At 43.6% G+C, this 14,866-nt stretch overlaps 1 protein-coding gene across 6 annotated transcripts in view; it reads left to right on the top strand.

Moving 5' to 3' along the window:
* The window catches only part of FMN1 (formin 1), a 294,798-nt gene that overhangs the window by 115,520 nt on the left and 164,412 nt on the right, over positions 1-14,866 (top strand). For 5 of the 6 annotated variants that reach the window (XM_088456500.1, XM_088456499.1, XM_088456502.1 and 2 more), the window contains exon 4: positions 3,518-3,635. In XM_088456500.1, coding sequence (XP_088312626.1) covers positions 3,518-3,635 — 118 coding nt within the window. Of the gene's footprint in view, positions 1-594; positions 2,217-3,517; positions 3,636-14,866 lie in introns of those variants that run through there. The other variant, XM_088456505.1, reaches the window with a different exon arrangement.

The raw sequence follows: 14,866 nt of genomic DNA, 5'->3' as shown, positions 1-14,866 counted from the left end.
GGGTAGGTGTGGCAAACACTCCCCTTCCATTAAATACCTGTTACCTGAAAGTGGGGAGGTAAAGTAACTTGACACTTGCCTCTTTCAGGCTGTCTCCAGACAATGACATTTACATTCCTCAGATAGACTGCAGCAAGGCGGAAGAGGGAGATCTCGTCCTGATTCAGCTGAAAGGACTCGTATGCCTGTGAAACACAACTTCTTTTCATTTCTTGGAACTTCTGTGACACGTTGGCTGCTTCTTTTTATCTCTTGGGTTTTTTATTTTGTTTGTTTTTTATACTTTTTGTCCGGCTTTTAATTTGTGTAGTGCTGAAACCGGAGTTGAACAGAGATCTTTTCATAGCTGTCATGATGGTCACTGCTCACCAAGTCTGTGTCATATGTATGTAATTAAGCTGCCAAGCAACTGGTGAGCTCAGTTTTTAAAACCAGGAAGCTGGAATCTGCAGGCTGGTGCCGCTGCACAGAGTTACAACGGACAGTAGCAGAGGCCAATATTTTTTTTATTTTTTCATTTTAGTAAAACTGAAGTGTCATGGCTTGACTATTCAGAAACAGTTTTCAGCAGCAAAGTGCTGCAGCCATATCGTGTATTTTATTTTTTTTTACATTTTGCCAGCTACCGTGTGTTGAGAAGAAAGTGACACACTTCTTGTTTTGCTGTAATGTGAATGGTTCTACTGCAGTCACCCATGCAAGACAGCTGTTCTTGAACTTGTGGACTTACTTTTTCACTTTGAAGATTGATTTCAGACATGGAAGACAAAGAAAATATTGTTACAGAGGCACATACTCCCGTGTCTACATCTGCAAATGTACCAGAAACTGCTGCACCGACAGTGCTTGGCAAATTTTCCATAAAATCATTTTTTGGAATTTCAACAAAGGTGGAAAATCACAAATCCAAGGAGGAAAGCGCAGTTCTGAAAGCATTCCGATCACTAAGTACTAAAGTGGAGTTGCAATCTGATCCTCCAGATAGCGTTGACGATACAAGCCGTGGTGAGTTTATAGAGCAACCAGACACTGCCCTGGAAGGTGAAAGGGACTCTGAGGAGTTAAAAGAAGAGACCATAAAAGATGGACAAATTAGTCAGGATGTTCACTTAGACCAGGATTTACAAATTACAAGTGTGGCGGATTTAAATCAGGAAGAGGTGGATTCACAAGTCAACAGGGGACAAGTTAAAAGTGACGACTTGCAAAACAAAGAACACCATCCACAAATAGATAATCTGGGAGTTACAAAAGCTCAGGTTTTACAAGAGCAGACCGATGAAAAGAAAGGAGTGTTCACAAAGCATCCAAAAGCTTCAGACGTTTGTGAGGATGCTAAGTCTGAGATGCCTTCCACGGCCGACACTGTATCGGGTCAAACTGACTGTGACCAGGACGGTGTGCTGGTACATGGTACTCTAGTTCACATATCAAGTGATTCAGATTCTGATGGTGAGAGCTCCAAGCAACGTATATCATCCTCTCGTGCGTCATTGAACAGTGGCCCCAAACAGAATCCAGAAACCCAGACGACTGAAGGTACTAATGTTACTGAAGAAAAGGGCCAGTTTGGACTGGACCTCAGCAGGTCAGAAAATGCAGGAACTGATTTGGATAGAATGGACATTACTGATCCGATTATAGTTGCGACCCTTCCACGTTCCCAAACATCTGTCCATTCCCCTGACACCCCAGGAGAGAAGCCATTTCAGATGCCACCTATTTTTAGTGTTTTTCATGTGCACAAGAAGGGAGCATCTTCAGACGAAACCATCCCTGTGAAACAAGGGGATAGCGACTTGGCCTTGCTAAAACTATCCCAACCAGTTCAAAAATCTAAGCTTCCAAATGTGGCCCAGGCCCAGAAACGGGACATAAGGAAACCAGTGGAGCCTAAAGCAAACTCCAAATTCATGGAGCAACTTTCCCAGCTGCTCAACTTTGACATGTCAAAGCAAGAGGAGAACAAAGAGGATACACTTCCAACGCAAAGTGATGACCATTCCCAGGGCACAGATGACACAGAGGAAAAACAAGAGTCTGCACTTGAAGCATTTAAGTCTTTTTTCACAGGTGCTCCTAGGAAATCCTCAAAACCAGATTCTCCTGATCTCGAGGCTGTGAAGCGCAAGCAGAAAACCGAGAAGGAGTCCTTGAAGTCCATCTTTGAAAAAGCCAGATCCATAGACACTGACCAGTCTTCAGAAATGAAAAGTGTATGATTTTTATTTAATTACCTTAGAACTGAATCTGTGTGTGTTAGTAGTTTTCTAAATCAATCTCCTCATTTACAGATGTGTCCTTATACATCTAGCCTCAATATGCCACACTGCGTGCAATGCCTGGCGTAAGTGAGCCACCAGGTTCTGTGTAACTCTGCTAACTCCGGGTGTGTTTTTTGCCAAAAATCTGTCTTAGTCGCAATGTGATGGGACTAGGACGCACCAGGAGACTGTACTGAATAATGCGACACTTGTATGACTGAGTCCGCATGTGAAGCACAATGGAACTTGGTGTGGAAAAGTCGCTTCGTACATAGATTGAGACTCATTCGCACACATATACACAAGAGTCGCATATCAAATTAAATCGGCACAATCTCCTGGTTCATTGTAGTCGCATCGCTTTGCGACTAAGATGCATTTCCAGCAAAAAGATTCAAAAAGAATCCTGGTGCTAGCAGAGTTGCACGGGACTTGGCGCGCCAAGAGGGGCTGTTTGGGCCACTATAGCAATGATGTTTGAGGACACATCTGTATATGGTACATAGCAAAATCTACCTTGGCTACATTAAAACCTAAAGTGTTACAGATCAAGATATCACTTACTTTGTGATGCCGGTGGCATCTTCTACACTACACGCTTAAAGAACAGTAGTGTTTATTTCTGTTTATGAATAGATAGTACATGAAATAATATATTGAAAACAAATGTGAATACTAGCGCACAAATTTCGAATTCCTTGTGTAGATAGTCATAAAATATAATGGTGAAGATACGTCGTGAAGAACTCTTCCTGGAAATAACAGGTGGCTGCAGTTTCTCAATAATCCGTGTGGCAATCGGAGAACAAAGTGCTGAAAAATAGTGAGACGTGCGCCTAATAGGGTAGTATTTTAAGATACAATAAACTTGTGCTCAAAATAGGTAATGTGTGTACCAAAAATTAAACAATTAAAAGCTTATCTGATGTCCAGGTGGTACTTTTAATGGTCAGATTAACCCAAAACATCAACACTTCCAAGGTTTTCCAAGGGGTACTCCTTCTGTAGTAACTTGCTAGGCAGGATCAGGAACAAAGAATTCTTCTTCTCTCATACAGAGATACTTGCAAACCATTTATTAATTCTCTAAACCTAATAGTAGTATCTTGTCATTGAAACATTTTGTACTTTTGAAATGTCTGAGTTAAGGATTTTGTTTTACAGGGTTATTGATATATAGACTCATACTTTGGTGTAGATATTTTATCATTTGCATTTGTAAGTCATCTGATCATTCTGTGCCTCTGTTACAGCCAGACAATAGTCCCTCTGATCCAGATGACCGAACCCCAGGGAGATTGCAGGCTGTGTGGCCACCACCAAAGCCCAGAGATGAAGAGGATAAACTGGGGCTGAAGTACACTGAAGCAGGTAAGTGAGCACATATAGCACATAGTCCTATTGGTTGCTGTGCAGTTACCTATAGATCGGGAGGGTTTAATCTACGTAACTACCAGATCATGGCATGCTTTTAAATTTGCCCGCCTAATTGCGGTCAGTGATGATGGGTCCTGCGGCCAGTGTACAGGCGGTAATGGGGGTACTGTACACACAGCAAGACATACCGGTATATCTGAATGGTATATCGGCATCGGCTGTGCTGTAGGGCCAACCTGATAGGACTGTGAATGATGACGTTCACAGACCTATTGATTGTACACACCCACCGATGCAATAGCGCTATATCATCCGAATGAACGATATATCGACAATTGTGTACCCAGCTTTAGACTCCAAGGGGTAAATTTACTAAAGTGAGAGTTTTTAGAAGTGGAGATGTTGCCCATAGCAACCGATCAGATTCTCGCTATTATCTTCTAGAAGGTGTTAGTTACATGTTATGTAGAATCTGATTGGTTGCTATGGGCAACATCTACACTTCTAAAAATTCTCACCTTTGTAAATTTACCCCCCAGTGGCTGGTTCAGAGTTAGGAGCAAAGCAAAAAGCGGACTAACTGTGCATCTTGACAAAATGATGTTGCACTGCAGATGGGGCAGATTTATAATGTGCAGAGAGATTTAGATGTGAGGGGGTTTCCAACGCAAATCTAAATTGCAGTGTGAATATAAAGCTGTCAGTATTTACCTTGCATGCAAAACAATAAATGTAGTTGCAACATGGTATATTCCAAAGTTACTTGCTTTATTCGCTTTGCACAAAATTCAGAATCTGCCCCAATCGCTAACACACATACTATTGTAGTTAGTTAGACTAATCTTGTTGCGAATATGGCTGTTTCCCTGTTGTAAGGGCTATGACAGGGTGAGCATAGGGACTTGTCTGTCCCATTTTCTCTGCAGTTGTCCATTAGGAGCCTGATGCTCACCACCAGTTTTATATGTATGAAAGATGGATGGCTTTTATGTGTCCCTGGTATTTGTGAAAAGGGAGTAGTGGTCAGCGCTCATATGCAGCGCCTGTGCTTCTAATGTACTGGTTTCTAAGACCTGATTTAACGATCTTCCTTGCCGTGTGTGTGTGTGTGTGTGTGTGTGTGTGTGTGTGTGTGTGTGTTTTTTTTTTTTTTTTATGTCTATATATAAAAAGAAACCTGAGCAGCCAGGTTTGTATGCTCCAGTTGTTACACTTTTAGTTTAAAATAAAATGGCAGTGATTAATCTAGTAATGGCAGGATCAAACACGGGCCCATTTATCAACGAGATTTATCATATGCAACACGTTTTAAAACTTGTTACGTATCATAATGGTGCTCCAGCCAATCAGCGCTCAACTTTCATCTGTTTGAAAAATGACATTTGTGAGCAGATTGGCTGGAACACCATTTATCATACGTAATGAGTTTTAAAACTTGTTGCATATGATCAGACTCGTTGACAAATGGGCCCCACAGTCAGGTCATCTAGATCCACAATACTACAAGTACTCCCAAGTCAGACTCTGAAGAAGTAATGTTGTTCCTGACATTGACAATTAACCTTGATATGCTGATCAATATCAATAAATGAGCAAAAGCAGGATTTGTTCATAGCAAACTCAACAAGTTTTCTTATCCAAGTGATCGTAAAAGAATTACGATATTTATTTCCACATCTTTAGTGTATATGTGTACTGTGACAAAAGCACTTATTGACGGTAGATATTTATACCCCAGGTTTCTAGCTTCTGTCTGGTAGACGGTTAGCTGATTAGCATCCTTGATTGCGAGACTACCTGTGAGAGGCTGATAAAAGGTGGGTCAAGTCTCTCACTACCTGGGGAGCAGGCTGACAGACCTATTGAGAGATACTGCTAAGGCTTTAGGCAAGCAGGGGCAGAACTATGGGAGACAATGGAGGCGCCTGCCGCCGGGCTCCAGCTCTGAAGGGGAACCTCCTCCATTGTCCACAACATATTCACCCCACTTAGAGCTGTAACTATGTACCCAAAGTGTACCGTCACAGCCGCCCAATACATGGCACCCCTTTCACTACCTGAGAAGCCACCATACACTAGTGGAGAGCTCCATGTCAGACCATCAGCTGCTGCCTTTGTCTATCTATAGCCTATCTGCATGCAAATTGCTACATTACAGTGTCAGCGGCTGTGACGGGGGGGGGGGGGTCACCAAATTATAACTTGCCTCCGGGCGTCTGGGATGAACTTATGCCACTGTAGGCAAGTGCTGCATTTAAATGCTGTTTTCTGTAAGTTGGACAATAGGTCATCCACCCTTAAGCTTCAAACACACGTAAAGATTTTCTGTCCAACCATTAAACTAGTTGATTGGTTGGAATGAAAATCTGGTAACATATGGGAGTAAATGATGATCAGCAGTTTGCTCCTAAATGCCAGAAAACAGATGAAACTGGACGTTCAGAGAAGTTTGCTGATTGTCATTTGCTTTCATACCTTACCAGATTTTCATTCCAACCAATCAACTAGTTGGATGGCTGGACAGAAAATTTTCACGTGTGTACCCAGCTTTAGAGAAGGAGACTTCTGTTTAGTTAGAGCTGGACAGGCTATGATTTATTTTTATGATTGTTTTTTTATTACACGAATGAAACTGCGCTCTTTATCCTGATCTTTCAACACACTGCTGAAAGATCAGGATTAAGAGCGCAGTTTCATTACACACACACACACGATATATATATATATATATATATATATATATATATATATATAAATATAAAAATATAATATGATATTTACGGTGTCACAGCTCCTCGGATCCCGGAGTTCCTTTACTGCGTCTGGACAGCGAGTGGGGAGTCCCCGGCGTCTGCTGCTGAAGTTTCGCGTTTTTTACCCTGCTTTCGGCTGCAGCCCCTCCCCACGGCCGCGACTCCCATAGGGGAGCGTGCGCGCCGCTCAGAGACAAATTTAAAGGGAACAGTGTGAGCAATAGTGATGTCACTGTGGGCAGGGCCGAAACTAGAATTTTTTTCACCAGGGGCAAGACAGTAATTTGGCGCCCCCCTGGTAATTCCCCCTGCAGCAGCGCCCCTATAGTAATGTCCCCTGAGGATAATGCCCCTGTAGTAGTGCCCATATAGTAATGCCCCTGTAGTAGTGCCCATATGATAATGCCCCTGTAGTAGTGCCCATATTGCAATGCCCCCATGGTAATGCCCATATGTTAATACCCCATTGTAATGCCCCTGTAGAGCTCATGCTCCCATATTAATGCCCTTGTGGTAATGCCCATGCCCCCGTTATAATGCCCCTGTGGTAATGCCCATGCCCCCATAATAATGCCCCTGTGCTAATGCCTCTGTTGTGCCCATGCCCCAATAGTAATGCCCCTGTAGTGGTCATGCCCCAATAGTAATGCTCCTGTAGTGCTCATGCCCCTGTAGTGCCCATGCCCCCATAGTAATGCCCCTGTGGTAATGCCCTGCCCCCATAGTAATGCCCCTGTGGTAATTCTAATGCCCCTGTAGTGCTCATGCCCCATTAGTAATGCCCCTTATTGCCCATGCCCCCATAATAATGCCCCTGTGGTAATGCCCATGTCCCCATAATAATGCCCCTGTGGTAATGCCCATGCCCCCATAGTAATGCCCCTGTGGTAATAGTAATGCCCCTGTGGTAATGCCCATGCCCCCATAATAATGCCCCTGTGGTAATAGTAATGCCCCTGTGGTAATGCCCATGCCCCCATAGTATTGCCCCTGTGGTAATTCCCATGCCCCCATAGTAATGCCCCTGTGGTAATGCCCATGCCCCCATAGTAATGCCCCTGTGGTAATGCCCATGCCCCCATAGTAATGCCACTGTGGTAATGCCCATGCCCCCATAGTAATTCCCCTGTGGTAATGCCCATGCCCCCATAGTAATGCTGCTGTGGTAATGCCCATGCCCCCATAGTAATGCCGCTGTGGTAATGCCCATGCCCCCATAGTAATGCCCCTGTGGTAATGCCCATGCCCCCATAGTAATGACGCTGTGGTAATGCCCATGCCCCCATAGTAATTCCCCTGTGGTAATGCCCATGCCCCTGTAGTGCAGCTTATTAAAATAAAATACTTATCTTGAACCCTGCTCCTGCATCCAGCGTCGTGTCCGGTCCGCCGGCTGCTCTTTGGAACTATAGGGGAGATGTCATGACGTCTCCCCCATAGTGCCCGTGGGGAGAGCCGGAAGCTGGATGTCGGGAGAGAACTCCAGCCTCCGGCTACACCGTGTCGCTGCAGGGAAGGAGCCGGGCACCCACTGGTAATAAATATTACTAGCGGACGTCCGGCTTGGAGCCTCTCTGCATCGCCGGGCTGGTGGTCACTGGCACCGGGTACAGCTGCTCACCCGGTGCACGTGCACCTCCAGCCCGCCCCTAGTTGCGACCCTGCTGTGGGCGGAAAATCTAAACCGTCACTGTATAAGGAGAGGTCTAGACACTGGAGTAGAGGCTCCTAACCATACTCCAGCGTTTCCAGAGATTGCTGCTACTCGTTCATGATCTTGGCTTTGTCTGTGACCTGATTCCGTCTCCTTCCTGGTATTGGGCTTGTATTCTGGTTTTGTCCTTGGCTATCCTCCTTGACCTATATTCATCTGCTCCCTGGTACCGCCTTGTCCGTTTGGTTCTGATCAGACTTGTCGACTACGTGGTACGCCTGCATTGTTTTCCACTCTATCCAGAAAACACCAGCACCTGTACAAAGTATGGGCTAGTGTTCATGATCCTTTTGCGTGTTGTAACATACAGTATGTATATACATTTTCTAAATGTTTTAATGAAGATTTGTGGTAGAAAGTGTGTTTGCAATGTTTATTTTACTCCTGGCACGAATGCCGGATATTTGTTAGGTATCTGGTTATTCATAGATTTCTCTTTTCGCAGTTTTCTTAGCTGTCTGTATACATACTACTTATGGCCTGGCAAAACTTGGCTTGGTGTCTGTTACCTTCCGACATTTGCATTACTCTTTTTTTATATTTAAGTATTTATAAAATTTCTGCGGTGTGGTAGACAGTTTTTTTACATACAGCAGGAAGCGAACCTCAGTAGTTCTTTCTGCTATAACCTTAAAATAAAGTTTAAATGTCCCCCTCCATTAATGGTAGAAATAGTCACCATTTAGTTTCCTGAACACAGTTCATGTTTTCCAGGTCACCCAGCAGGAGCGCAGATGTGTTAATTATTCACTGACACATTTTAAAAGTTCCACTGGTGGAGCTAATTATTTTACTTGTGATTCTGTGAGGAGACCTGGAAAACATGCACTGTTTAGGGTCCTGAGGACAGAGTTTGAGAACCTGTGCACTAAAGCATTTTGGTTAGAGAGAAGCACAGTTATCACAAATTGGAGTTTTGCTGCAGAACCGAACATTTCACAAAGGAGAAGTTCTATTGATGTAAATCTGGGTGCACTCTACACGATATATTGTATGATATATTGTTTTGTCCCAGATCGGAACAATATTGTATGGTGTGTACGCCCGACCGTTAGTTCATTGCTCTGTGCCAAGGCAGATAGGACAATGCAATGAACTACACAGAGCTGCTACATGCACCTTGTAATGACACATCGTGCCATCGTACACCGGATTGTGCGGTGTGTATGGAGCACACGATGTATTGTTACATCGCATTGCACCATCGCCTGCTACACACATGGTATAGTGTGTAACAAATGATTTGTTCTGGAAACATGACCATTGTTGTACAATACTATAGGTATTGAAATCCTGCACATAGATTCAGAGTACATATTTTATCTTCATAAGCTAGTCGTATGTTAACCTCTTTCTGTTTAGCTCAGACCATTAGGTAGTATCAATGTGGCCAACATCCCATTTACACCCTTGAAATATAATAGGTTTTTGTTTTGGTTGCTTGTTCTGTATAGCTGCCATGGACGTGGCATCAGTTTTTGTATCGCATCCTTTGCCATCTCACATTGTGTAGATCAGCCTATAAAATCCTGCTATGAGCTGCAAATGCTCCTAATATGGAAAGCCCACCCAGCCTGGTCACTGTCCGCTCTCTGGCTTAGTTTAGGATGGTTATTTATTACTTGATACATTGTAGCTATATTAGAGGTTTTTAAATTATTGGTCAGGACCCACAATATGGTTAGCCCAAATTGTTTTGTGTCTCTGTGACTGTCCTTTTGCAATATTGTTTATTACCGGCTAATATAATGTAATGCTGACTCTTATTAGAGGGCGCAACATACTAACTGATGTGGTTTAAGTCTCGTCTACAAGGTGTTAGTTGGAAGACGAACAGGCTTAAGTGGTTTTATTCCCTATTTTAGTCTGGTAGCAGGAGACCTAAGTGGAATTGGAATTACTAGTTTTATATGTTCAAGTGTACTCTAAGCTCAGTACTCGGGCTGAGCTGCAGGATCGTACCATGTGTATCTGGCTTAAGTCTGATGATCTTTTCTGGCCATGACTGTCACCAACATAGATAATAAAGCTGGACAAGATTTCATGGTTTGGCCCCTTAGGTCCTGCCTATAATGATGCAGGATCTTTTCCTGCGTCATTATAGGCCAGTACGTGCCAACAGCAACAGTACATTGGGAGTTGCTGGAGTCACCTTCGACATCCTGTAACAGAAGAGAGATCATTCAAGAGAACTGTAAATACAGGCATGGGCATAGCGAATGCAGAGCTCACGCTCCAGACGCCTGCTGTAGGCGCCAAGGGGCGAAGCATGGTGCCGGATGTAGTGGAGGGCACTGTCCAATGCCAATAGTAGTGATAGGTACTGTTTGGGCACTCACATGGTGCCAGACTCCCTTCCTGCAGTCTGCAGCTGTCAGGTCATGGACATGTGGGCATCTTCTAATGATGCCATGAGTGCTGCCTTCCCCAGTGAGACAAGGTGGCAAAGCTGAGACTGCAGGAACAATCGCTGGCTTACTGCTCTCTGCATGTAAGTTCTAAATAAACTTAGAAATGTGCTGAATTTGTTTGGAAATTTTCTGGGTGGTTGGGGGGATACAGTACACTACAAAATGAGGGGGACATAATACAACAGGGAGGGTTGGGAGAGAGTACCACTTAATACAAAAATTGGGAAGGCGGAGTGTACACTGCATTATACCAAATGGGGGAGATGCCACATAATACAAAACATAGGGGGCTAAAGAATACTACATAATACCAAATTGGGGAGGATGATAAAACACCACATAATACTAAATCATGGGAGTAGATGACGCTAGATAATACAAAACAAGGAAGGGGGAGAGCATACTACGTAATACAAAATTGGAGGCATGCTAGGAAGGATCTTGTTGCATAAAAGTGGCATATGGAGGGTTATCCTGGCACAGTAGGGGCATGTGGACGAGTGTGATTAATATACAATAGGCATGTGGAGAGGCATACATACAATAGGCATGTTGATGAGTCTGATGGCATTAAAATGGGCATCTACAGAAGTCCAGTGACATGATAAAGGGCATTTAGAGGAGTCCAGTGGCATAAATAGGGAGCGTTGGGGAGTGTGATGGCATATTATGGGCAATGGTCAAAGACATAAGTCCTAGAACTTATGTTTCCTTTGCAAGGACCTAGGTTTGGGGATGTAAAAGTGCAACCTCTATCTCTTTTTAATCTATACATATATTACTCATTCATAACATTAATGAAATATAAAACTGATTCAATAATAATTTGTGTATGTATTATACAACAGAAGAGGGTCTCTGTTTACCATTTATGCTTTATTCTTGCACTTCAAATTAGCCTAACATGCTAGCAACGTGCCCTATGGTGAAATTCTGTATGGGGGAGAGGGGTCGCCGTTGCATAGGCAGGCTCCTTGGTTTCCCACTACAGGGAGCCGTTCTTTGGATGCTTAGGCCTGGACACTTATGGTGCGTACACACTGGGCGATAAAGTGGACGACTGAACGATAACAACAATATCGTTATCGTTCAGTCGTCCACTTTATCGTCCATTTTTAACCCCAAAAAGATGAACGATGACGACGACGCACGTTCCCGCGGGTCGTTCGTCCTTATCGTTCATCGGGCTGACATGCAGGCCAACCTGACGATCTCGTCAGGTTGCTGCATGATGGGGAATGGAGGAGAGAGCCCGGCGCTGAACGATATCGTTAATGATATCGTTCAGCGGCTGTGCTCAATGTCATGAACAACATTGAGCACAGCCTGCCGGGGACACACTACATGATATCGCTCAGGGAGCATATCGTGTAGTGTGTATAGTGTGTACCCACAGTTACTGAATAAGTCTCTTCCCCCCCCCCCCCCTCCCAATAATTTAGTGCACCAAGCCTATGTAGTAGTAATGTTTCAAAATTGGATTCTGTCTTTAACCACAGTGCCACAGACATTTTACACCTCATTCATTTATTACACTGATTGTAGGAGGAGGATTGGGTTTCTAGGATCAGAGCATTTTATCATCAGTAATTATTATATAATACTCCTTTTCATGGTAGTCTTTTTGGCCCCATTTACTGAGAGAAGTCGGCACAGTTCTTGCCAAAATTGACCATGGGCCTGATTCAGATTTGGGAATCGAGTAAGAAAGAGACCAAGTACCGTATATACTCGAGTATAAGCCGAGTTTTTCAGCACATTTTATGTGCTGAAAAAGTACCCCCTCGGCTTATACTCGAGTGAAGTGTAGCACTGACCGAACGGAGTTTGGTCAGCGCTACACAGCACAAACACACAGCCGCCGGAGCCGGCAGCTGTGTGTTTGCTGTAATCAGCAGCCGCTGAGAGTCTGTCAGACTCTCAGCGGCTGCTGCTGCTCCCACTGCGGGAGCCATCTTCCGGCTCCCGCAGTGGGTAATGGGAGAGACGTCATGAGTAATGACATCTCTCCCATGCAAAGCGGCCGGAGGAGCTGTTAGCGACGGGACCAGGAGCTGGAGTTTCAGGTAAGTGATTTTTTTTTTTTAATTCTTATCTCTCTACTGGGGGGGGGGGGGGGGGGACTACCAGGGGGCGATTACAACAGGGGGCACTAAAAGGGGGGATTACCACTGGGGGAACTACCAGGGGGGGATTAATACAGGGGGCACTAAAAGGGGGGATTACCACTGGGGGTACTACCAGGGGGGGATTACTACAGGAGGCACTAAAAGGGGGATTACCACTGGGGGTACTACCGGGGGGGGGATTACTACTGGGGGCACTAAAACTAAAAGGGGAGGATTACCACTGGGGGTACTACCAGGGGGGGATTACTACTGGGGGCGCTAAAAGGGGGGGATTACCACTGGGGGCACTACCAGGGGGGGATTACTACTGGGGGCACTGAAAGGGGGGATTGCCACTGGGGGCACTACCAGGGGGGATTACTACTGGGGGCACTAACAGCTGCTGCATTTCCCACCCTAGGCTTATACTCGAGTCAATAAGTTTTCCCAGTTTTTTGGTGTAAAAGTGGGTACCTCGGCTTATATTCGGGTCGACTTATACTCGAGTATATACGGTAACTGCATCTTGGTAAAACCATGTAGCACTGCAGGTGGATCATAGAATTAGAAAAGAAAAAATGAGTTGTTGGTAGTGGGTACACAGGAAAATTAAATAACAAAGTAAAATTTAACTTTTATTGGTTATTACCTAAAATGAATATCCCTAATTAAAGGAGAATATACAGTGAAATATAAGGCTAAAGGATTGATATCAAACAAAAATACATATAATAAAAGAAATGCAGATCCACTGATGTGTTGTTGTGTGGAATCTATGTATATCTAAACATATATCGTGATGGGTGGAGTCATTACATACAAGTATCAATGATATTAATTCATTCCTATCCATTGTAGATGCTATGATACATAAGCGGCCAGACATCCACTCTTTATTCTTCGGAGTGTCAAAGTCAGATTGACATGTATTGTATTTAATATGTCACAAATAATATTTCTATTGCTACTGTGTTGGCAAGTTATAGCTTTTAGTTATGTATGGTGAGAGGAACAGCTCATCATAATGTTGGCTTATCAATTAATACATGCGGTTGTCACTGTGCCTTTGCATTGGGCTATTATCAAATGAGTGACAACAATCTCATTTTTGCACATTCCCTCAGTGTGTGCATTGTATAACAAAATAAGGAATTAATTACACCCACGTTTCTGCATATAGTTGTATCTCACATAAATAGAGTATCCTTATTAGATTGATATATTCTGTAGTCAAGATACTGACGTCGTTGTTATATTATCAGCAATTTGCTGCTGCTGATTATGCTGTATGCAGGAGGAAAGCACTAGTAACGCTATATGTCATACATTTGCTTTCGGCTACACAATAATTCCCAGTATGGCAGTGTCAGTTTATGGGCTCTCATAAGCAGAGAGAGAGTAATAAGCTATTTTGCAACAGTCTAACTTATTTGGCATATATCAGCCTGTTAGAATGTAACACAGTTCATGCTGCACGTGTCATTGATGTTACACTGTATAGGATTTAGATGTCCAGGGCACATTCAGTATGTTGGCAATAATTAAATCCAGTTTTGCCCAAGGACAGTCTAACATATTCCACAGTTATTCACACCGTGCAATGCCGCTACATAGCATCTTCTATCAAATCTGTATGATCATAATTGATCATAATTATCACTACACACAACAAAAAGACAACGTGGAGCTGCCAGTAATGCCGACACACACGCGTTTCACTGTGAGCAGCTTTTTCAAGGCTTGAAAAAGCTGCTCACAGTGAAACGCGCGCGTCGGTTAATATTGCTGATAGTCACATGTAAATGTTCTGTATGTGTTGTATATTGTATGGCAGCCACCTGTATGAAAATATTGGCAAACTACTCCTATCATCTAAAATTATATATTTTTTTCTTTGTATTCTGGGGGAAATATCTATTTAGAAAATAAAAAAAATAAAAAAAAACCATATGACAGAGGACACACTTGCCTACTTTGTGGTCCGGGGACCAAGTGTGGGGGTCGTGGTGATGTGACTTGCAATGCTGAGGTGCATGTAATCGGGCAGTAGAGGCCATAGCCATGGTAATGGGAATACATGTCATTTAATGCAAGTTGTGGAACCTCTAGATCAGGGTTTCCCCAACCTCGGTCCTCAAGGCACACTAATGGTGGGTACACACTGGGCGATATTACTGAGCGACTGCACGATTACGACATCGTAATCGTGCAATCGCTCAGTAATCGTGCACAAATCGTG

Source organism: Taudactylus pleione, unplaced genomic scaffold (assembly GCF_031769625.1).
Source record: "Taudactylus pleione unplaced genomic scaffold, aTauple2 ptg000707l, whole genome shotgun sequence".
Taxonomy (NCBI): Eukaryota; Metazoa; Chordata; class Amphibia; order Anura; family Myobatrachidae; genus Taudactylus; species Taudactylus pleione.
Note: the sequence above shows the minus strand (reverse complement) of the source record. Positions and strands in the feature narration are given on the sequence as shown.